This window comes from Rhipicephalus microplus, chromosome X, assembly GCF_043290135.1.
Source record: "Rhipicephalus microplus isolate Deutch F79 chromosome X, USDA_Rmic, whole genome shotgun sequence".
NCBI lineage: Eukaryota > Metazoa > Arthropoda > Arachnida > Ixodida > Ixodidae > Rhipicephalus > Rhipicephalus microplus.
The window spans coordinates 231,366,957-231,391,710 of NC_134710.1; the positions used below are offsets into that span (position 1 = coordinate 231,366,957).

Genomic DNA, 24,754 nt, shown 5'->3' on the forward strand with positions numbered 1-24,754 from the left:
TCACAATTCATTTTTTTACATGGCAGTAACCTAGAAAATGTTTGATGTAAAGTAATTAAGTAGTCTGAAAATATTAATTTCAGTAACAAAAAAAACTTGCAAACTGGCAAAACATTTAGGGTTTTATGCTGCACCATATAACTTCACATCACAGCTGCCATGGAGCATGTGGAAAGCTGAAAGAAACCAAACTTCCAGGTACCATTAACTTTGATGAGCTGTGTAGATGAAGGTCTTGCAGCAGTTCTGCTAACTCGGTCAAGCACACGAGACAATTTCTGTTGCATAGCAGGAGTACCACCATGGCAATTACCAGATGTGTTATGATAATTGCAAAATGCTGACAGGGGAGTTACCAGTGTCACTTATCAATGGTGTGTGGGATGAGACTAATCAGTGTTGTAGCCAGTACATTATTTAATGGAGGGAGGGCTCTGCATTCTCATGCATGTAATATTTTTATATATACTATTTGTGTATGTGACTACTTACAACGGACGAAAAATGCCAGGCCTGCGGGGAAAGCGCAGCGCAGTCACAAAGAAAGCTAGAAAAGGGGCCTTTCTGAGCCTTTTATAAATACTCATTAGGTAACTGCTGCAAGCACACTTGCTGGGTACCCACTACGACAATAATAATAATTCCTGGGTAGTAGGCGGGCATTCGCTCTGCTGTCTTTCATCATTCTTCTGAGGAGAGTGGTATCAGCTAAATACTTGCAAGGAATGTTGTGCCAATTGTTCTAGTAGTGGCTGACGACAATGAAGAATTATGCCTTAAGTGGGTATGCGCCACAGTTAATAGGGGATCAAGAACAAGCTTTGTAATGGGTTGGAGCATTGGATGACCCACTCGTTATGCTATTCGCATTGTGTGATGCCTGATTGTTCTTTTGCTGTTCTAAAATGCTTTATTACTCATACAGTCAAATCTCAATAATTTGAACTCGAAGGGGCCCGAAAGTTTGTTTGAATTACAAGAAGTTCGAATTATTGAAAGCTAAGTAAACGGAGGGCTCCCCATGCAGTGACACATGTGCATTCTTTATTCTTTTTATTCTTTATTCATACATATCCCCGCTTTGCCAGAGGCGTTACAGCAGGGGGGTTACAAAGTTGAAAAAAATACATCTTCATTAACACTGCACACTTGCTTAGATGTCAAACAATTCCATTCGTTAATAGTTTTAACAAAAAACGAGTTTGAATACAGGTTCGTCCTGGCCCGGCACGGCTTTATTTTGTGTATGTGGTCTGTACGTTGAGATATGTAATCTGGTCTTTTTAAGTAAGTGTCGCTGTCTAGTCCCGTTTTTTTATGAAATATCTGGTATAAAAGCTTCAAACGCAATTTTTTGCGACGGGACGACAGTAACTCCCAGTTTAACTCCTTTTTCATTTCGGTACAACTCTGCTTTTGTCCGTACCGACCCAAAACAAACCTGGCTGCTCTGTTTTGTATTTTTTCTAATTTATTTATCAAACCTGTTTGTGTTGGGTCCCAAAGAGTACAGGCATACTCCAAGATTGGACGAATACAAGTGAGGTAGGCCGTGCTTCTAAGGTTAGGATCTGCACATCTCAAATTCCTTTGAATATAATTCAACGCTATCGCGGCTTTGGAAACCACATAATCCACATGTGCATTCCAGGAACAATCATGCGACAGCAATACACCCAAATATTTGTACGAGTATTTTTTATCTAATTTATTTCCTCCTAGACAAAAATTTGCATCAAATATTTTTTTCTTCTTTGTAAAACACACATGAACGCACTTATTTGTGTTTAACTTCATTTGCCACTTAAGGCACCATTGATGAATACGTGCAAGATCAGCCTGCAATTCAAGGACATCATGTTCTTTCTGAATTTTTCTGTAGACTACGCAATCATCAGCAAAGAGCCGTATACTTGAGCTTATATCTTTGTTAATTGAGCTAACACACGAGGGGGAAGTTTCAGAAGACTTACATTTATTCACAAATCACAGGACATTCGTCATTAATTGAAGTAATCGGTGATGCGCATGTGCTCGCGTTTGCCTTGCAGCGAGTCAATCAATTTCGCACGCAGCTCACAAAGTATAGCTACTTCAGCTTCAGAATTCTCCTGGCAAGAGAAGTTGCGCGCAGCAATGTCTAGCGGCGACACTCTCTATAGACGACGACAACAAACGACTGCATCTCCGCTACTACCCTCTGCACCCCGCCGCGGTGGTCTAGTGCCTAAGGTACCCGGCTGCTGACCTGCAGGTCGCGGGATTGAATCCCGGCTGGGGCGGCTGCATTTCCGATGGAGGCGGAAATGGTGTAGGCCCGTGTGCTCAGATTTGGGTGCACGTTAAAGAACACCAGGTGGTCGAAATTTCCAGAGCCCTCCACTATGGCGTCTCTCATAATTATATGGTGGTTTTGGGACGTTAAACCCTACATATCAATCAATCTAGTACCCTCTGCGACAAAGCTGCAGCGTGGCCAGCACGTGACAAGAAAAGAAAAGTGTCTCCATGCGGAGTGAAGCAGATCGGAATTTGAGAGAAAACCAACACTTCATGGCAGTTTTTTTTTTCTCTCTCTTTTCTCACGCATCGTTGAAAGGAGAATGGTTACTTGTCAGGGACAGAAAGGAAAGGCGTGGCACCGGTGCTTGAGAGAACGGTTTGGGAGAAGGGTCTTTACGTGGCAGGGGTAGGAAAGGGAGAAGCATGGCACAAATGCCTCGCATATCGTAATTTGAGAGAGAGAGCAAATATTCTATCACAGCCTTTTCTTTCCTTTTCCTTTCCTTTGCGCGTAGCGTTGAGGTGTTGGAGGTGCCGCCGCGGAATTGGGCGGGGTGCTGAGAGCATTTTCGGAGCACGGTATGTTCAAGTTAACTGTCACAAGTGCTTGCGCGTTTGAATTACCGGGCGTTTTCGCCCATTGGAATACACATAGCTTTGATGAGACCTCATCGTGAGTTTCAATTAACTGGAAGTTCGAATTAAGCATGTTTTAATTAATGAGATTTGACTATATTAATGCAATTCCTTTCCCGACATCAAAGCTGCCTAAGGCAAGTTTTCAAATAAGTCCCAAGCACCGGAATAGCTCAGTGGTAGAATACTGGGCAGGCACGCAGCGGACCTGGGTTCGAGTCCCACTGTGCCCTTGGTACTAGGTTTTTTTTTCTTATTTCGTGCGATAGTGGTTATGGACGCCGGTGGCGTGGTGGTGGCAGCGGGGGCGGTGCACAACTACGGCACCGCACGTAACCCGAGTTGTGATCTCATAACAGCTTTTGCTGTAAAGAAAAAAAAAACTGCGATTAAATTCAACATGCCTCCTGTTGAACGATGGAAACACAGAAACACAGTGCCAACCAAAGTAAAAATATATTCTTAAAAAGAGGTTTTGGCTTCTACATGGGAACCTTGCTCACAAAAACAAAATGTCTTTTTAATGATATATTTTTACTTTGGTCAGTGCTGTGTTTTCTTTGTTCAGTGTGTTTCTCTGGCCAGGAGAGATTCCACCAAACTCTTGACTTTGTCTCTTGTTCAAATGTAGTATACATACAGCAGAGCATCATTTTGCATCATGTCAGTCATTCTTGTTTGGCATGACACTTTTGTTTTAATTGCTGGTACATTCTCAGGAAGGTTTCACAGAATCAACTTTATAAATGTTCAAAGAAGGGAGCTGATTTTCTGTGTCATTTGTTTCAAGTACCCGGCACACAGCAGCAGCGATAGTACATTCCAGAAAACCCAGAGATTTTTGCAAAGATAGTTTCACATTAAAGATTCAACCTCTCTTCTCTTCTCCTGGTTCCACCGATAAGACCAATTGACCAGATAGATTGTGCTGAACGTTTACTGTATAAATAAAACTTGATGCTGGGCAAGTTGGTTTACAATCGGAAGGAAAAATATGGTTACACACGAAGTACACGAGAATACAGGAGGCACAAATAAGTGCAAGCTTTGAACTAACACGCTTGATATGCATGTTTATTAGGCTTGTGCAAATAATGAATTTTAGATTAAAAGTGAATAGTGATTTTGGTAAAATGATTTTGAATTGAATTCAAATAGTGTATATCGCATATTTAAAAGAATGGCTATATTTGTCATTACCCAACTAACCTTCACAGTACTTTTTTTTTAAATTGCAACAAGGCCTGTGTAATTTTTTCTTGTTGGATCAAAGGAAGTTGAAAGAATTTTAAATAGTAGCAGGATTTGACTATCAGCTGTATGCGAATGATGACCTGTAAAATATGTAACATTTTATACAAATAAGTGAAGGCTGAGGCACCCCAGCCTCACTATTTCCTGTTCGAAATAGAATGGTAGATATAAATAGCTTGCCATTTGAATGTTGAAGGAGGTGCTCCTCCATGGCTCAGTAGTTAACGCCTCGCATTCACGATTCAGAGGTCCCACGTTCGATTCTGCGCGTCAGTTTTTTTTTTCTCGCGATTATTTTTCTTTCTTGCGTTTACATATATATATAGATACGTATACATATATGGTGAGTGACGGCGACGCCGATGCCGACGCCAGCGGCAAAATTCAACGGGGAGTGTTCATACAATTTCTATTGCAATAAAAGGGAAAAAAAACGGTCTCGTGACCAACCAAATTGTGCGCTTGCAGAAAACAAGATGTGTTTCACTGCAATACAGCAGTGACACACGGGAGGCATATTGCATGTTTCTCGCAACATCGGCGCATCATGATTTACCCATTCTTTCTGGGATTGTAAAGAAATTAATAAATGGAAATTTAGTGGAATTCGCGATGTATGCAAATCTCCGATTGCTGGTTGCTCCAGCAATTTGAGCACTTGCACTGCTGGCAAAGTTCTTGCCTGCAATGCCTACTTCGAAAACTAAGTTCAAGAGGTTCAAGGATCATGTCTTTTAGCCAAAACACATCGTGAATTCCACCACACTTGTTATTATTATTAAATTCTTTATTTCACCCGAAAAAAATGGGCAAATGGTCTCAACATTGGGACCATTTGCAGACGCAGCGAGAAACAAGTGATATGCTGCCTGCGTGTCATTACTGTATTGCAGTGAAGATGTCTTGTTTTTCAAAAGCATGCATTTCAGTTTATTACGACAGCGTTTTTTTTTTATTGTGATAGCAATTATATGGACAGTCTCGGCTGGTTTTCGCCACCGCCGCAGCTGTTATTCTCGTATATGTATATGTATGTATATATATACAGGAAAAGATGTGCCAGCCTCCTATTTCTGCAGAGTGAGCATCGCCTTTGTGGCAGCCGGGGTCGTCTGCGCGCGCTTATTTCGTGAGCGAACGAGACGAGTAGGACGCTTGTGGTTGCCACACTACTGCGGCAACAATCAATGCGCGGCATGTGCTCCCGCAGCAGGCGGGAGCTTCTACGGGCTGCGCTCTCAACATGAAAAAACTGTGCCAAAAGTGTAGCTGGAGCGGCCGTGTTCTCTTAAACCAGCGTTTTGTAGAGCTGCGTGAGATCGAATCTAAATTGATTGACTGCCAGCCTCACTTCGTATATAAATGCCGTCACTACGCATGGGCCTTGTTGTGGTCATCTACTGTGGCCACCCTGGAGGAAACTTGGTTACTTAGCAAGTGCATGTTTACTACAATTAGTATTGCTCCAAAAAATGCTAGCCTTGCTTCGTAAAACATTCGAATATGTTGCTATCACATTCAATGCATCACCTTTTGGTGAAACTGTGACTTTTTGTTTCAATGACTGTGACTTTTTTTTTTTCAATGCAGTAGTTAGGCCCACCGTTACTCCATGTTTGCGGCAAAATTAATACCAGGTATTGCTGGAAAACATAACCTTGGAGCTGAAAACATAACCTTGGAGCCGAAAACTAGCCGACACAGCAAACGACCGCCCATGATTACTTCGAATAATTCCAAGTTTTTTGCATTTCACCTTTTTTATATTCTGTTAATTCGAAAACCTGCTTAATTCGAAAATTTCTTACGGCCCCAGTGACTTCGAAATAACGAGGCTTTACTGTATGTGGATGCAAATTACTATCTGAGTGTATACTATACATTAGGTTCTACTGGATGTAGATGAGCACCCGATTCGTTTCTTTTGGTGAGATGCTGTAATTAAACATAATATTCAGTTAGATATGACTATACTCTTGAGCATAAGCAAGAGACCTTGCATTTATTTGTAAAGGCACTCAAAAAAAATATTAGTAAAATATGAACAACAGCTGTCATCACATCAGGTGGCTCTCAAATACAGGTCAAAATGTAGTGTCTGCTTTTGCAAATAGGTACAAAAAGTTGCTTCACTAGTAGTTTTTCCAAAGAACTTTCAAGCTTGTGCAAGCTTTATAGGCTGAAAACTTACTATACGCATGACAGTACTAACAATACTACTAATAAAGAATACTACTAATAGTGTGTCATCGTGAAGCAGTTGTTATATCTGACAAAGAAATTTTCTTGCGCGGGATGGTGTCCAGCAGCACAGATATTCAGCGATGAGCTGCTTTTTAAATTTAGATCAATGCTTTTATTTTAAAATATTATTAATTATACAATATAAAAATATACTACAGAATAATTGATATTTTTCGTTTGCATTTTTCTGGCCATTACTTTCTGAAACAACATTTTTAAGAAGCTTCCATAGGATCACATGAATAATGCCTGAGGGTCTAGCTTCCTGTTTGTTGCATTTCTCATTCCAGCAGCTGTGACCAAAAACTACCGCAACATCACTAATGTAGCATTGTCTGTCAGCAGTATTTTCATCTGCCATTGCCGCCACTGAAAATGTATTCTAGAATCTGTGATGAATGGCAGATGGATCACCGTCGATGTTTTCGTATTGTTACCGAGTCATTGAGCTGAAGGTGGCTTGGGATGTCTTAAGCAAAGAGGATGTCAATACATTCACATGAAGACACACCACACGTACATTTGCTTGTGAAATTTGATACTCTGCGCAGTTGCTTTGATATCCAAGATTTTGCAGAAAGTGAGAAAGTAATACAAGTGTTATTACCCTGACCGTTACCAGCATAAAAATTGAAATGACAAGTTTCATTTAGTGCAATTTGCAGACGGGACTGCTAAAAAAAAGTTTAACGTTTGCTCTAACCATCAGGCAGCAAAATTGAGCCTGACTTACCTAAAACCCACTTAGTAAAGTGAGCTTTAAATATTTTGTCCTATTAGTCATCTTACTGCTGGTATTATGAAATGCCAAGTTTTCATGTACAATTTACATATTGTCGCGGGAAGAAACCAGACCCACGATTGCAGAGTTGGTGTATTGACAGTGATCGCAGAGGTTGCCCTGGCAGTGATAAATCCCGTTGTCTTCCTCCAAACCGCAACAATATTTTTTTCGTGTTCTTGTTGAAAGTGCGTCAGTGCGGTTTTAGTTTGGTGTTTTACCATACAGGTTTTATATTTCATATTTTCTTTATTGAACATGCAAATGCTTTAGCACTGTATAAAGTTTTCTGTGATGGTGGAAATAGCATTCGTAGAAGCAATGTTGTAGTAATAATGTGAGACCATCACTTACCTTATTGCATGACCTCGCCATCATCAAAAAGCATGCCAGAAAGCTGTGGCTGAACAATATAATATTTTTCATAACTAAGTAAGTGGCCAGAGTTAGGATTTGAACTTCTGCCCCGCCACCACGACTACCACTCTGTAGTTAAGTGTGCTAAAAACTGTGCATCTATTATGTTGTACCATGTTTGCAATAGGTGACAGTGATGAACGGCTTTGTAAGTGGTTGAGTTCTGCTTGGTGGGCAATTCATTAGATGGCTCTAAAGCTTCTTGTTCTGCTTTTCGCATTGTGCACTTCAGGTGACAGCGTTTCAGGCACACTTCATTTCGTGACAATTACTGCTCTCGCACTTTCACATGATAAGAATTATTTAGTTACTTGTACAGTTTTTTTATATTAGTAACTTGTCGCACCATTGTCTTGATTGCAGGAGCAGCATTTCAACATGCTTCAGTATGAATTGAAGTCTGAGAACATATCCCTGGCTTATGTATTCTGCCAGATGGAACAAGCCCTTGTAGAACTTCCAATAGAAGAGTATTCTGTGTGCCAAAACACTTTAGACAATGTAAGTGGACTTTTCTGTGTTGTATTTTTGTGCAATTGGACTACATTTTGGTCTTCAACATTTTTCTGATATTGACATCCTCACACATTGGCTGTAATAAGTGCATGATATAAGAGAGATAGGGAGAGAGAGAGAAACATTATTGGTGCACTAGTGCACTCCCAGTTCGAAGGCTTGTCCATGGGTGGAACCCTTATTTCATAACCCAGGAGCTGCAGTTGCCTGGTGCATTCTCCTGAACAGCAAGCTGACCCAACACATTGACACCAGACAGCAAAGCTTCCTACTGTTATTTGTTTAGGTGTGGTTGGTGCTATATTGATTTTGTTAATACACCCTTGTGAAATGTTAAACTGGCCGATGCATAGGAGTTGTGACAAATTTATGGGTATAGTGTAGAACACACTGTGTGATGTAATGTGTTCTTTGAAAATTTGTCTGTAATTGCCTCCTCAAATTAAACTCGACTTACATGATTAACATCTTGATAGGAGCATGTAGGATAGTTTGCTTGCATTCTGTGCCTATTATTTTGCTACCATACCTATTATAGGAAGGCTTCAAATGAAAATTAGCTCTCAAAGTTTCTGTGGTAACTTTTGTGAAGTTCAAATGCGAAAAGGTCTTATCGTACCGAGTGCTTGGTATTTCGCCTTGCACTGTGTAATCAAGATAAAGCATGAGATGTCCTCACATGTGTAACACCAGGAGTCCGGAGGAGGCCTTGAGTTGAGTGTGTGGTATTGGTGGAAGGAGACTGAAATGCATCCAGGCAGGACAGGAAGGGAAGCAGGCAGTATGTGTAGGGGGAATATAGTAGGGGTCATAAAAGCCATTATGCCCCCACCATCTTTTTTTGGGAGTTCGGCTGCTGATCCGAAGATCACGGGTTCGATCCTGGCTGCGGTAGTCCCATGTTGATGGAAATAAAATGCTAGAAGCTCATGTGCTATGTTATGTCAGTGCATCGTAGAGAACACCAGATAGTTAAAATTTCTGGAACTTGTCACTATGGTATTCCTCATTATTGTATCATGGTTTTGGGACGCTAAACCCTAGATATTATTACTTCTTGCTAGTATGATCTGTGGCAGTTCCAAAGGTTGAGCAAGCTCAGATGACTGACCACTTAATGTGCACTCTCTCTGCTGTGACCCCAGAGCTCCACATGCCTAATGTTGTGCAGTTGAACACGCATATAATGAACTCGGGAAAAGGGGGGGGGGTTGAAAGTAAATTAGTTCAATATGCTGTATAACTTGATATAAAGCTTTCAAAAAATTTGCTGCACTTTCGATGTAAATGTTGGTGCTCAAGTTGGCTTCATGGCACTGTTTCACGGTATTTTTTTTTTTTTCATGGGGATCCTTTTTCATTTTTTTATTTTTTCTAGTGTGTAGTTGGGAGCAGGTTATACGAAGAGATGTGTTCTAAGGGAGAAATTCGGTGTTGTCAGTGTAAGTAGTGGCTCAACATTATATGTAGCTGTGTGCACTCGTTTGATGCCAGAAGCCTCTAGTCTGTTTTGGCCCGAGTGTTGGCCTTGGTTTTCAATATCATACTCGGCATACTTCTTAGATGCTGTACACAGCGGCGACATTAGACTTCGTTTATCTATGTTCGACTGAGTTGTCTATTGGCAGCCTTAAGTAAAACATCCAGGTTCTTCCATTTTACGACAGTCTTTGTGTTAACACAAGGCTTGGAGAAGTGAACGGTGACTCCACACAATGGGCGACAACGAGAAATCAAGGGAGCAAGTGTGCAATTGGAAGTATTAGTTTCTACTCGCTCTGCGGGGTGCTTTCTTAATCGTACTGTTCACTTTCCAAAATGCGAGCAGGATGATCCCCAAGAAAAGCTAACTTTTTGTGAGAGTAAATGAAATTCTGGGGACATTTTACAATGCCCTATGTTCAATGTATAGAGTGTTGCAGCTATTTTTGTTCGACGTAGCAGTAAACTAACCTGTGCATTGATGTTACAAGCATTGTTGTGATGTTACAAGCATTGTTGTGTGCAACCACTGCTGGTGATGGTATCGGGGATTGGGATCACATTGACCTGAAGGCACTCAGCCCACTCAGGCCGTGTCAAAATTGAACTGCTGTCTTCCTAAAATGCTGCTAATAAAACTGCTATTGACAAAACAATCCTGGTTGGCCACCATGCAGGCATGAATTCACACACGTAATAGTGCACATACTCAGATTATTGCGCACATGTAATGAATGCACATTATTCAGAATATTGAAGTTTTTGTCATTATTCCAGTAACAAATCAGCATGACACAGAAATTAATATGATACTTATACGAGGCAGAGGTACATAAATAATATTTGTTATAATTTTAACATAGAAGACATTTTTACTGTGTAACTGGAACCCGAGACATTTATCATTCACTTATCGTGGCTGTTGTGGTTGTCATATTGCTCTTGCTAGTATATGTGCTGTTTGTATTGTGTAATTTGTAGGAAAAGTGACTGATAAAGCTTTGATAGCATTTGGGGCATAGACACAATGATTCATTTCCTCGGAACTACTCACAGAAAATTTTCAGAGTCTAAATCAAGCATAACTTATTCAATAACAGGTGCAGTAGTTTGCAAGATAATAAACAAGCCAGGATGGTCTTTAGTAACCTACAAATATGTCCACACGCATGAGTCAATTCAACACATCACCAGTCGTGGTAGCTTAGCACGTGGGGTGTTGCTTTGCTAAGGGCACGGTTTAGACTCCTGGCTGCAGTAGTTGCATTTTGATGGGGGGGATAAATGCAAAAAACATCTGTGTGCTTAGATTTAGGTGCACGTTAAGTAACCTCACATAGCCCAAATTTAATCTAGAGTTCCCCGCTATTCGCTCATTTGCTCGGGCCCAACCATAAAATGCTGACGCAGTAATCTATTCCTTTGCTCTCGCCCTCGGCTCCTCTTCATGCTTTCACGCATGCTTGCTCTTTTCTTTGTGCTCCCAGCCAACCACTCTCATTGCGTCCTTACTTCAATATTTATTTTGTTTGTTTTGTCTGAAAGTTGTTAATTGGTAGGAATTATAAAATGTGATTTATTTCTGGCATGTAACAATCTTACTGGCGAAAATGAGCTTCAGAAAGTTAGTTTAAGAATCGGAAAGTTTGAAGCCAGAAGGACAAAGCTTAGACCCCCTCCCCCAACAAATATTTGATGATGTTGCAGGTGATGATTGAATAAAGTCATTGAACTGAACAGGCATACTGGCATTTGCACACAACACTGATGCCTGATTTTCATCTGCCATAAAATTCCAAGCAAGCCGCCCCCCACCTGAGCAAGTGCCCCCCCCCCCCCCTTTTTATTTCAAGAGATCTGCAATTTGTGCCAATGACAAAGCAAGCACCTCTCACCATCCCACTATCATTTTCACTGTTTTGATCACTATTTTGAAGTCAGTGAATGCATGCATACTCATTAAAGCATTTCATTACAACCACGGGTGCGAATTTTAAGTCTTAGGGGCTGTTCCTCCGCCATCTTACATTTTGCTTCGTGACCGAGCTAGGGCTGCCCCAAATCTTGTCAGATTATCTTTTACTGTATGGGGGGGGGGGGGGGGCCTGCTCTGGATTTTAAAGTATTTTTTTAATAGCAATAGGAACACCTTTGGTGGGCTTTTTACATTCGCGACAGTGTGCTATTCTGTATATGTTAGGTAGCTGTATACCATTGGAACTCGATCTAACGAAGTGATGATGGCACTCGAATTAATTTGTTCAAGTGGGATTTTGTAAAATTTAGAAATTTCTCAGTGATTCGAAATCTAAAATTATAATGTTGCAACACCCAAAAGCTGCCATGGCATTCCTTTTGCCAGCATCTCTTGCCTGCACGTTGATAAGTTTGTGAGGGCAGCCCAGACATAGAGTACTGTGTTAAGGCAATGCAAGTCACATAGACGGTCACATGAAGATATGACAGACCACCGATATGCAATGATGTGGAGAACAGTGCAGTAATTGTATATGTAGACAGAGAACGACGCAAGGAGATAATCGATGCCATCTGTTGCATAAACCGTGGAATCACCAAAGCAATGACCGCTGCCTATAGCAGCGTCTGGTACATAAGAGCACTATCGACTGCCGAGTGTGTAGTTCTGTGCATGGACGTGGCATGGACCTTGATCGCTCAAGCAGCGACTGTGAATTTTGCTCATAATGGTGCGATCGCAAATGCTAGTGTGTGTGATATCTTGACATATATTACTGGATGGCTTCTCTATGTGCTATGCTCCCACAGCTTACTTTGCGTAAGCTGTCGGACAACAGACAACATGAAAAGCGCTTCGCTTCCTGGAGTAGCTGTATTCACTTAAATAAGCCAGCATTTAAGCCAGCATTTTGTAGAGTTGCATGAGGTTGGATCCAAAAAAATTTGCTGCTAGCCTTTCTTCGTTTAACATTTCAATTCATTGCTGTCAAAATCATTACTTCACCCTATAAAACTTCATTTAAAGAGAATTCATAGTTTCGCTGCAAGGCATTGTACAAGGCACTGTCTGCATCACAGTTAAAAGGAGATGCTACTCGAAGACACTTTTTCTTTAATATTCACCCTAGCGCAATGAAACTTGAGCTGTTTATGTAACGTTTTATGTTGATTTCAAATATATAATTAGTTTTCTTGTAAGTTACATACTTTTAGATCTGCAACATGACAAAGTGAAAACCTTAACCATTTTGCCCCCCCTCTTTTCATCCTTAAAATTCTGTAATTTTTTACCATTCATAGTTCATAATGCTGGAAATAAAGTGTAGAGTGCAAATAACTAATTAGGAAGCACATACAAAATATGTAATATGCGTGAAAAATAATAGACGTAAAAAGTCCATATTTCACCTATCCTAGTAAAGGTATACATACAATATTTTTATTATACAATAAAATATTGAAATTTAAACTAGATAATTGCATTTGTCATACTTTGGAAAAAATTTGGGCAAAATTTTATGCAGATACGAGCACTAGAAGTGCCCGAAAAAGGAGGGGCACATTGAAAAAAATGGCAAAATTTGTGTTTTGAGAAAAACGAGTTTTAAAGTTAAAATTGAGTTTTTATTTATGAAAAATATTATTAAATCAGATGAACTTTGCACACCAAAAAGAACAATTCTTCTTGTAGTGGCCACTGCGACTAAAATACGCCAGTACCATGAGTTTGTCCCTCTCGGCGTTTTCGAGCCGACTCCTCACAGACATTTCGCTCACAGACAGGGCCATGAAACGCTTGCCAAACTGCCTTGTGCCAACTGCAAGCTATTGAGAAGTTCAACAGGACTGCAAAATCCAAACAAAGTCCAGTGTCATGCCATTTTGCTGCCATGTTTGTGCCACATATCGTCATACATAATGGAAATGTCGTCCCTACCAAGTTCTCTCACTGCGAGCTCTTTCGACTTCTGAAGATTGGCGCTGACGTCATCCATTGCCGCATCACGAACTTTCCGGCTGACGGGTGTGAATGACTTTGATGCATTGGCTTTTGCAAGCCAACAACTGCCGCAAATCAGACCAGCTGCTCGTAGCCTATTCCTACAGAGCGCGCCGCACAACGGCTTTCACTTGCGAGCAATGCCTTTTTTTCATTCATAATGGAGATAATTACACAAGAAAAGCATTGTTCAGCTGCGCTGCTCGAGAAGACATGGACCCCGAATAGGCTTCACAGCACATACAGGCGCGCAGCGGTCAATGGCGGTCCCAGATTCGTGCCACGTGATAAGCCAGTCACGGCGCTCGAAAAACGCGCAGAAGAGTGATTCTTTTTATTATTTCTTGCGCTGCATCAGCGAGAGAAACTGTTGTTATTTGAAGAGTGAGGCTCGACTCTTCGACTCATGCGATCAACAATGGCTAGCGGCGCATTATCTGCGGCAAGGTGCTCGAAGACTGCACACTTTCGACCTTTTAACAGGCACCTTGTGCTCTTTAGATGAAATTTTAAAGCATTCCCAGTTAAGTCTCGACCTGTATTATTTTTTTCATAACAGTAGAGGTGCTAATCTTGTCAAAACAGGCGAAAATAAAAATGCGGTAATTTTGAAAAAAAAATGTGTTTTTCAACCCGCATCTCCCCTTAAGTAGCTGTGGTACAGACATTGTAACCTTGAGCTAGAATAATGGTAGCTGATGATTGCAATTCTTGTTATTTGCAAGTATATGAAACCATGGAAAGCACAGCGTAAGTTGTTTGTAGTTTTACATTATCTGGGTGCATAAATGGTAAGCTAAATAGCAATAAAAGTAGGTGAACAAAAACAACTTGCTGCCATTGAGAACCATACCGAAATTTCTAAATTACACTTGCATTGTTCTACCAGGCATGCTACAGGGGCGCATTGTTCTACCAGGCATGCTACAGTAGCAGATGTTCTCATCTACATTCTTGGGTGTTTATGTACGTTTACATCATTTAGTTCTTAGAGTTGCAGCCAGCTTCGTTCTTTTTCATGGTGGTGGATCTGGAACATTCTTTTTTCTCAATAGCGTCATATAGTATGTGCACTTCTAGGAGCAGGCAGCTTTGTGTTCTACACATACACATCAAAGCTGCGGTAGTAATGACATACCTCTTTACATACCCCACGTTCATTTCACATTTTGTTGAATTGCCTACATTGGTTTTTAAACAAACATCTCTTAACACTCCGGGGGGTTGGGGCATTCTTAAACAGATATTTTGGACCATGTTTAGTGGCACTTACAGCTTTGCTGTATAAGCAACAGTTCATGAGACTTGTATTCATTTTTTCTTCTCCCCATTTGCTTCATACATTGTGGGGCTGCAAGTCCAAGATTTCTCTTCCGGTTAACTCCCTGCCTTTTCCATCTCATTTTGTCTTTCTCTCTGTCTGCTTCTGTTGAACAGTGGCTATGGTGCTCACCTGCTGACCCAAAGGTTGTGGGTTTGATCCTGGCAACAGTGGTCGCATTTTAATGGAGATGAAATGGTAGAGGCCCATGTACTATGCAATGTCAGTGCACGGTAAAGAACACCAGATCCTTGAAATTTTCAGAGCCCTCCACTATGGCATCTCTCATAATGTTCTTGTGGTTATAGCATGTAAAAACCCCACATTATTATTCTCTTTCTCTCTCTCATAGAATAAAATGGCATGTTGCAAAGGTTCTCATTAATTATTATGACTGTTGCAAATGCAGTAGGAATGCATTATGCTGGATGCTACATTGATGTCGAAAAATCAGTACCATTTCTACTGTTTGAATAAATTCCCTGGGCTTTGTTCTTTTTATATTTAGGTGTTTATAAACTTTGTAAAGCAGCAGTCTGAAAGAGGACGAGAGCTGAAGTTCTGGTCATCAACTGGCAAACGGGCCTCTCCAATCAAAAAGAGCCAGGCAGGGCTGCCACTGGATGACACAATTGGAGACAGTGATGATGAGGACGACATTGGGGAGCGCCTTCAAAGATCTCAGGTAGGCATTCTTGCCCAAAAGGATTAATATTGCCATAGGTTTGCTTTCAACCAATCTACATGTTCTGGCATATCAGTTGCTTTGTGGTGCACTTTGCATGCCACTTACATGCAGAAAGTGGCCCCTCTGAAGTTCACACTACCTTGACTAATGATAAAATTCATAAATATGGTGCTCAAACCAGGTGTAGAATTGTAAAATTGCTTTAATCTGATAAGTTTTTGATAAATTTTAATAAAAAATTTGCTGCTCTAAATAGATAAAAGGAATATCAATGCTGTAAAGAGAGCTTTTTGTTATAGCACTGCTACCAAGAGATACTTTTTGCAAGCTCGATCTTTCATTGTGTCTTTAGACAGACTGTAGTTTTTCTGGATAAATGATGTCTTCAGGAGGTTTCACTCCTTTAGTGCCAAAATAAGAACCAAAACAAAATGGTTTTGACCCTTCCAATTTTAGTGCACTCAGATTTAGGTAAGTTGTCTTGACCTAACAGCATTTTTGTGTTGGTTATGCCTCAGAGTTTCAAAAGGCAGCATAAAGGCACCATGGAAGACCTAATAGTCCTCAAATTGGCCGGCATTCTTTGGAAAATTCATTTGAATCACCTTCGCTAGAGCTTGGCAATATAGCACTGCCTTAGCTATGTACTGTAGCAGTAGCTGTTCTTTGCTGCTTCTTTGTGAATGAAATGTGCCAGGGTTTCTGGCATGAACAAGCTTTAATTCAGCTCAACTGCCTTTGTTGCCCAATCATTGCCTATAGTCACAACTATATTCTTAACATGCGCTGTTGCTGAATGTGAAAAAAAACTCAAAATGCAAGTGTACACCTCTCCACTTTCTCTTTCACGCCACTTTGAGTTCCCGGTAAACCACATGAACTCTGCACATAAGTCGGTGAGCTACATGCTGCTCGAAGTGTTTTAAGAAACTTGCATGAGTGAGGGCTTTTTTCGTGGCTGTAATGGAACAAAAGGACAGCATGTATCCAGCCTTGTAGCAGATGCGGAGCAAGTATTAGCAGACGACATCCTCCTGATCAGGGCAAAGGACATTTTGCAGTTTCCCGCAAAATATATCTGCCACAAATTCATGTCAGTTCTGCTGGCGACTACACATTTCCATTGGCACTGTGTAAATTGGCAAAAGGTATCATTGTATAGCACAAATATTATATACCGTTCACACCTTATGCCGGTACGTCTCCTGCAATATGTAATAGCGACAGTAGCGTAAATACAAAATGGCACGGAGTCAACTGACATTTTCAATCTAATTATATTTTATATACGAAAGCAGGGAAAAAAAAATTAGTTATGACACATTCGGATGGTCATTTTCAAGCACTACAGATGGCTTTGAAAAGTGGCAACACGTTGAGGCAGTAGGAGCCAAGTCTTTGGACTACGTTCGAATGGTTCTTTCAGGGTTCTTTCAGAGTTTCAGCCTTCCTGTCGGAGCACTCCCAGCCACTCTGACGTTGAAGTGAGAGTGTTGGTGGGATCTTGTTAGAGGATGTGTTATGTGCATACATCGGCAAAACTTCTGGTGCTCACTCAGACTCACTTATGAAATATATTTTGTGCCTAGGGCTCAGTTGAACTCATACTCGCCAAATTTTCTTGAGCTGGACTCACTCAGACTTAAACTTACGGAAATTATCCTCAACTGGACTCACTCGGGCTCAAACTCGCCTAGAGATTACTCCTTTGGACTCTCTTAAACTCGGACTCATGGCTCATTTTGAGTCTGAGGGAGTCAAATCATGAGTGTGTCAGCCTAGAATCAACTTTTCCGAACATGGTGTCGTTGCTCTTTAACTCCAATATCTTATGTAATCGGTGCCCATCTTGGCGCCTTTTGATATAGCACCTTCGAATACGAATTGAGTGCTTGCAAACCAGCAAGATTATTTTCTTGGAAGAGGGGATAAAGGAAGGTATATTTATCAAGAACTTCCCTAAAAGAGTTGGAGGGCACCCCTTTAAGAATATAAGCCTCTGATGAATAAATGTTGAATTGGTGTATGAACAACACTGCTATGGAATACGTGTGAGTAGACTGGAGTATAAACGTGAATCCATGGGAGGCTGATAGTATAATGCTAAAGATCTGTAGATCAGTAGATTGGCCCGTACATAGGCAAAAAAAAAAAAAAAGTAGAGCTCTCTTAGATTCTCTCAAGAAATATATCTTGAGCTTTAGATTAATTCGGACTCAGACTCACCAAAATATTACTCACCCTGACTCTCTCAGACTCAAGTTCACTGCCTGAACTGAGTCTGAGTGAGTCTACTCATGAGTCAGTTCATCGAACTTTGGTTACGTGTAAACCACTAGCTACTGTGGTTTACACGATTGCCACGATTGTTGACAGGTGGCAGCACCGGGGCGCATGTATTTATTATCTACACCTTCAGGAGTTTTGGAGTGAAATATTACTTAAGGCATCGTCTGGGTCTGTTGGATTGTACCATGCTTTTTCATGCATTCAATAATATATAACTACACCATGTTAGAGCGGAGGTGGCTACTAATGGCGTAAGAATCATAGCGCAGCTTTTACAGCACCTTGCCACTGAAGGCCTTCAAGGTAGCTGCTCGCATGATGACGACGATCGCCAAATTTATGCGCACAAGTGCACACAAAGCAGTCACTGCATTGAGGTACTTCACTGCTGAATTGTGCCATTTGTTGATGTCGCGCACAAATGTTCGTTTACAAGGGGGATTTTCACAGTGCCCACACTGTGGAACTATCACTGGTGGATTACAAGGGGGCTTTTCACAGTGCCCACACTGTGGAACTATCACTAGTGGATTTGGTTGGTACATTGCATCTCCTGCTCAGATTATGAGTAGCTCTCACATCTGTCTACCATGAGCCAGAAAACAAGAGCTGCCAATTGAATACACCTCTGGTATCTATAAATAGGACCAATTATGTCATTCATTTACTACCGATTGCTAGCTCATATTTGGAAATTACATCTGCTAATTTGTGCAGAAGGCAGCAGCGTTCACATTTTGCAAATATCACAGTATGGCACGCTGCGTAGACACTCCATCAAAAATAATTCCTGCACCTCTCTTCTTTTCACCCGCTCAGTGACGCGCTATGTGCAACATTATGTAGCACTGCCTTTTTCGATTGGTTCCTTGCACTACGGAATGGCACCTTGGCCCTGCAGTGATGCAGTTTTGGCTACGCACTCAGCGTTTTATTGATTTTCATTTTCCTGTGCTGCCTTCTGCTGTTTTTGTAGAGCTGAGACTACCAGGATAGGTGGTATTACCAGAACGAAAGTCTCTGGTGTTGCATTCTAATGGCCGAGTCGGAGCAAGTTTTTATGCTCCTTTTAGAGAAAGTGTGTTCTAATGGCAGAGTGAGATTAGGAGTCGAGAGTTCTAATGAGATGTCAGACTGTCAAAGTGTATTCCATTGAGCAAGAAGAGCTGCTTTGCTGAAATCGGTGGACTGGAACTTGGCGTAGTGTAATTAATATGTTTGCCTATGTTTGCCTGCTTAGGGGCATCATCGAGGCCCGTGTGCTGAGATTTGGGCGCACGTTAAAGAACCCCAGGTGGTCGAAATTTCCGGAGCCCTCCACTACGGCGTCTCTCATAATCATATGGTGGTTTTGGGACGTTAAACCCCACAAATCAATCAATCAGGGGCACCATCGATAGTCAGTTTTGGTGGTAATGGCGGACGACATGAAAGATCGAACCAGTAAATTATGCGGCATTGCTTTCGCTGCTTGATAGCAACAGTTCCAAGTCAGAAAAGTTTCCGCACAAGGACTTCATCGGATAGTGACTACTGCGTGCGAGCGAGAATTTGACAGCCGAATGGAATAACTGTATGCGAGGTACTCTGGGCGAGCTTGTCCCTCAAAAGATAAGCCTTGTGCTTCCACCTTGCTCCAGCAGCATGTGTTGTGTTCCAATTGTGGATCTCGAAGCGTTGCTCCTCACAAGAGTTGAGTGCTTGCTCGCGGACATTCAGAGGGCACCACTGAAACTTTTCCTAATACGGCGCGCCAGACTTCAGTTTCCACTGCTTTTTTTCACACAGTTAGTGCAGATTTCAAGATGATTGGTACTGCTATCTAAACACAATGCACATGCAATAACTCATATCTAAACACAGTACATGTGCGATTACTGATTATTTGTAGCGTGCTTGTAAATCAGTTATGCCCAAACTTTGTGCTACATATCTTCAATCAAGAGCAAGACAATTGCTTGCTTGGAGTAGATAGAAGTTAGTTTGGTTGCCTTTCCACATGAGCACGAATGGGGCACTTAACTACACTGTGCTGAACCTAGTACAAGCTGTCTATTGACAAGGTCAGACAATGAATGACTGATTTTTTGAAACTTGCACCTGCGTCCTTTTAATAATGTAAACTCAAAAAGCAGGAAGCATTCTTGATGCAATGACAGTGTTGACCTTTTCCTAAAGTAGTTAGCAGCACCTAGCTTTATCGTCGGAGAGTGTGAAATCTGAAATCCTTGCTGTTCATGGCTACATTGCAAGTATAGCTTGTATGCGTATCTTGCAAATTACTGTTTGTATCAGACACAAGGGTGTGGTCTGTGCTTTTTTAGTGCAGTTACACCATTTACGTACACCTTCATTTGTTTCATATGTCGGCTCGTACATCCTGCTAGGCGATTTCATGTTGTAGTCAACAGTCCGCTGCAGTGGAGCTATGGTGCTCGGCTGCAGACCCGAAGGTGGCGGATTGGAATCTGTTCACAGCGGTCACACTTCAATGGAGGCGAAATGTCAAAGGCTCGTGTACTGTGGAATGTCAGTGCATGTTAAAGAACTTCAGATGGTCAAAATTTCCAGAGCCCTCCTCTACAGCATTTCTCATGATCGTATGGTGGTTTTGGGACATAAAACTCCAGAGTGGCAAGCTATCATTATAACGGGAAGCTCATCATGGGTACGTGCAGTGGCTAGCCCACCTGTTGACTGTTGAGTCAACAGCTGGGCGAGCAGCTGCAAAGATTACGAGAGTGATGAGCTTCCATTCATATGATAACTTCCCACTTCTTTAAGCACATCTGGGCGAGCAACTGCAAAGATTACGAGAGTGATGAGCTTCCATTCATATGATAACTTCCCACTTCTTTAAGCACATAGCAGGCCTGATAGAGCATATAGCTTGTTGCCAAGGCTCTGAGGTGTGCAATATTGCTTCATTATGTGAGGTCATGTTTTATCTACAGAGAAGCAGCTACAAGTTAATATATTTTCTTATATAAAATTGTTTAATAAATTGAGGTTATAATTACTTTCAATAGGTTACATTTCAAACAAGTATGGCTGTATGTGCATGTAAGAGAACACACTTACCATAATGTTGTCAAATGTGTTCAACTCTGAATGTAAAGGCAAAATGTGCCACATGGTTCTCACAATTGCTTGACACAATTAATAAACAGCATTGCCATTTTTTTTAGTTTTGTATTTAGTAAAAGTATTCATTTATGGTAGAATAGTACAATGCTAGAATTCGTGCAGGTTAAGAGCTCGGAAAAGTCACCTTACAATTGATTCTTTTGTGCCATACAGAGCCATCTGGCATTCCTCAACATGGATGTGGACTGCTGAAGGGCAGGTGCTGTCTGAAGCTGGTGATCAAAGAGCAGTGGCAACTGCTTCCCTTAATGTTTTTATGAACTTCAGTTTCTAGTTTTTTCTTGCATGAACATGAGGTGATAGGGCTGCTGTGTTGCTGCCATTGTAATTGCTTTTACCTTGCTAACATCACAGTTGCTTCAAACATGACATACTCTTTTTCAAGGCTTGTATATTACATGTTCTAGTCATCATCTGTACCCATGCTGAGCATCCTGATCAGCACAACATATATATATGCAGTAGAGCTACTGAACACGTGCTCGCCATTATCAGTGCCTCAGGACTGTGGCCAATAGTCCTCCCTTGTTTCCATGCGCTCACATCATCAATTGACAAAATTGTGTCATTGTAGTATGCTTAGAAGCCGCTCCTAGCACTATGTGACATTTTGAGGTCACATTTACCTTTCCCTTACATACTGTGTGTGTTGTGTAAAAGTGATTTTTGCGATGTGTAAGGTTACTTGCTGCTTAAATAAATGTGTTTTGACTGGAGAAGTCATTTTCTGCTAAAAGCACAAGCCAGAAACCTAACCTTCTCCAGTTAATTTCATTTTTAAAAACTAAGCCTATGAAGAAGTGCATTCATATAATATTATGGGGAAAAAATCTGACATTTGAAGACTGTTTTAATTTTGCCAAACCACGAAAAATGCATGTGACGACAAACTCTGCCAAAAATAAAAATGTTTTTTTTGTAAGACCTGCATTTTTACTGTAAAAGCTGTTTTAAATTAGAGTAATACCCAATTTTGATGGCCTAGATGTCCACCACTATCAGTGTCTAACTACTATCAAGTACATCAAGAAAAAGATACCCAGGATCAACTGGGTTTCGAACCGAGGTCCTCTGCATGGCAGTCGGGTATTTTACCACAGTTTCATTTTGGTGATTGAAAGCTTCTACGCTAAAAGACTCTGTACAGGCGTCATGTCAAGCAAAATATCTTATTAACAGGCATAATAAAGCATAGTAGAAGAGTAAAATATAAACCTGGTGTCAGACAATGCAAATTGCATAACGAGTGGGTGGTTGAAAGCCCCCCCCCCCCCTTTTTAAAGGGCTCAGCCATGGTTCTTCATCATGAGCCAAAGTATCAACGAAGTGTACATAATCCCTAACAGATGTGTAGTTGGTACCTCACTTTTTCACGGAATTATAATGGCATTGTAGCTTCTTCCCTAATTTGCAAAACTATGATGATTCATTGTAGTGGGCACCTTAGAACTGTACTTGCAGTAGTTGCCCCAAGAGAATTTACAGCTGCTTCTAAAAAGGCCACTTTTCCAGCTTTTCTTGCCTGCAGTTTTCTGTGTGTGTTTCACATAGGCGGGGCATTTTTCGTAGCGATTTGTTTCTCTGAAAAATCATTTCAGCAGCACTTTTTTTTACAGCAGAGTTGTTGCACTTTTTGTATGCCATGCAGAGCCGATAGAAAACTCGGCGGGTATGATCCACAGAAAGCGGATATGTGCCAAGCAGCTCCAAGCATAGCATTGCCATGCATAGCATAGTGTAGCAATAGGCAAAGCCATCTACAGCTGCTCATGTGACATGTTCTCGCCAAAACCACATAAAGTTACGTTTTCGCAAAATCCAAGTAAAGCTACTCTCAGGGAATGTTCTCGCCAAAACCTTTCTGGGATTGCATTTCTGATCACAATGAACATTTGGTACAGTTGCCACCCTTTCTAGCCCAGCCAGCTCCTTTCAATAAGTACGAAAGGAAAGTGCTCTCAATAAGGAAGGGAAGAAAGACAGAAAAAGAGCGAAAGAGAAAGGAATAAATGGAAAAAAAGGAATTCTGAGGGGTTTTTTTATGCACCCTTAATAAATATTACTGGCTTTTTACTGAGAGAAAGAAATAGAAAGATAGAAATAAACAAATACACTAAAGAAAGAAATGGAAAGAGAGAAATAAACAGATACAAACAAGAGATAGAAAAAACAGAGATCAAGACAGAAGAGGAAAGAAAAAGAGAAAGAATTATAAAGAGAAGAAAAAAACTAAATGAGTGAAAAAGGAGAGAAATAGATAGAGGAAGAAAGAAATAGGAAAAAAAAAACTGAAACAGAGGAAGGAAGAAAGTGAGAAAAAAAAACTGGCAGTTGTTTCGTGTATGAATACTACCGGTGAGCAAAGCTTCTTAGATATGGGACAGAAACTGCTATAAGTCTAATCTCGCTGCTGGCTTTAATGAAGGCGATAGGGTGGGGAGCAAGTGCTGGCAACGACTGAACGAGTGAGAACCACCTGCTGCTGCGCCTGCACTCGCCGGGAGGGTGCACCTGTTGTTTTGCTTGGCACGCTTGTCCGGCACTGGGAGCTTCGATGGTGACAGGGGAGTGCCGCCTGCCCCGCCGCGGTGGTCTAGTGGCTAAGGTACTCGGCTGCTGACCCGCAGGGCGCGGGTTCGAATCCCGGCTGCGGCGGCTGCATTTCCGATGGAGGCGGAAATGTTGTAGGCCCGTGTGCTCAGATTTGGGTGCACGTTAAAGAACCCCAGGTGGTCTAAATTTCCGGAGCCCTCCACTACGGCGTCTCTCATAATCATATAGTGGTTTTGGGACGTTAAACCCCACATATCAATCAATCAGGGGAGTGCCGCCCTATGAAGCTTCGCACCACTATACTTGGAGCTACCTAGTCAACAGTATCTAGTGCTATCATTATGCATACAGGAGCCTCTTTCTCCATGCCTAAAGACTGTAACAGCTTCCCTATTGGAGTATATTTCAACTTTATTCAATGGTCTAGTTAAATTTAGTGTTCATTAATTTTATTGTATTCTCTAATGCCAGCATTTTGTTTAGTTGCATAGAATAGGATCCTAACGCTTTGGAACACATTGTCCTCATTCGAAGATGAAACACACCTTTTCTGTTTCTATCCACTATTTGCAAGGAATAGACCACAAAAAATGACCTAACAGCAAATTAAGCATTCTTGATGCCTTAAAGGACCCCTCACCAGGTTTGACAATTTTGAGCTGACGAGCACAATGCATGTTCATGATCACACCTGCCAAAATTCGCAATGCTATGCACCGCGAAGAAGGGTCAAATTTTAAGCTGAACATCGCTTGCCCCTTTTCTTTCGTGCTTGCGCCCTAAGAATCAGGGGATGGCGTACAATGACAGAATTGCTTTATGTAGAGAGTATTGCTGCGACGTGGGTCCTCTACGCAGACGACTGTGCAATGACGTCGTCAACAGTAGCACGTGACATGACAAAGTTTTGACAGGACATGTGTAGGTTGTGCAATTTGTTCCTTGAATAAATGAATGCAACTTGACAGAAATGATGAGGTGCACTAAGGAAATGTGTGCATCTTTCTTTTTTTTTTCTGTGAATGACAGCGATATGCGGGGCTAGTGTGCCTCTGTTTCGCATGTGTTTGTGTCCTTGCGATTAAGGCATCAAGCAGATGCCAGCCCTGGAAACGAAAGTAATGTCCTGGTACGTTTGAGAACTCATTATGCTCATTTATTCTA

The 24,754-nt window shown here is 41.3% G+C and overlaps 1 protein-coding gene across 2 annotated transcripts in view; it reads left to right on the forward strand.

The window, feature by feature from the left end:
- The window catches only part of LOC119187840 (ATP-binding cassette sub-family A member 2), a 255,259-nt gene extending 233,503 nt beyond the window's left edge, over positions 1-21,756 (forward strand). For both annotated transcript variants that reach the window (XM_037435928.2, XM_075878770.1), the window contains 3 exons: positions 7,979-8,116; positions 15,422-15,598; positions 21,191-21,756. In XM_037435928.2, the coding sequence (XP_037291825.2) occupies positions 7,979-8,116; positions 15,422-15,598; positions 21,191-21,229 (354 nt within the window). In that variant the 3' untranslated portion in view covers positions 21,230-21,756. The remainder of the gene's footprint in view (positions 1-7,978; positions 8,117-15,421; positions 15,599-21,190) is intronic.
- Positions 21,757-24,754: the final 2,998 nt, after the last annotated feature.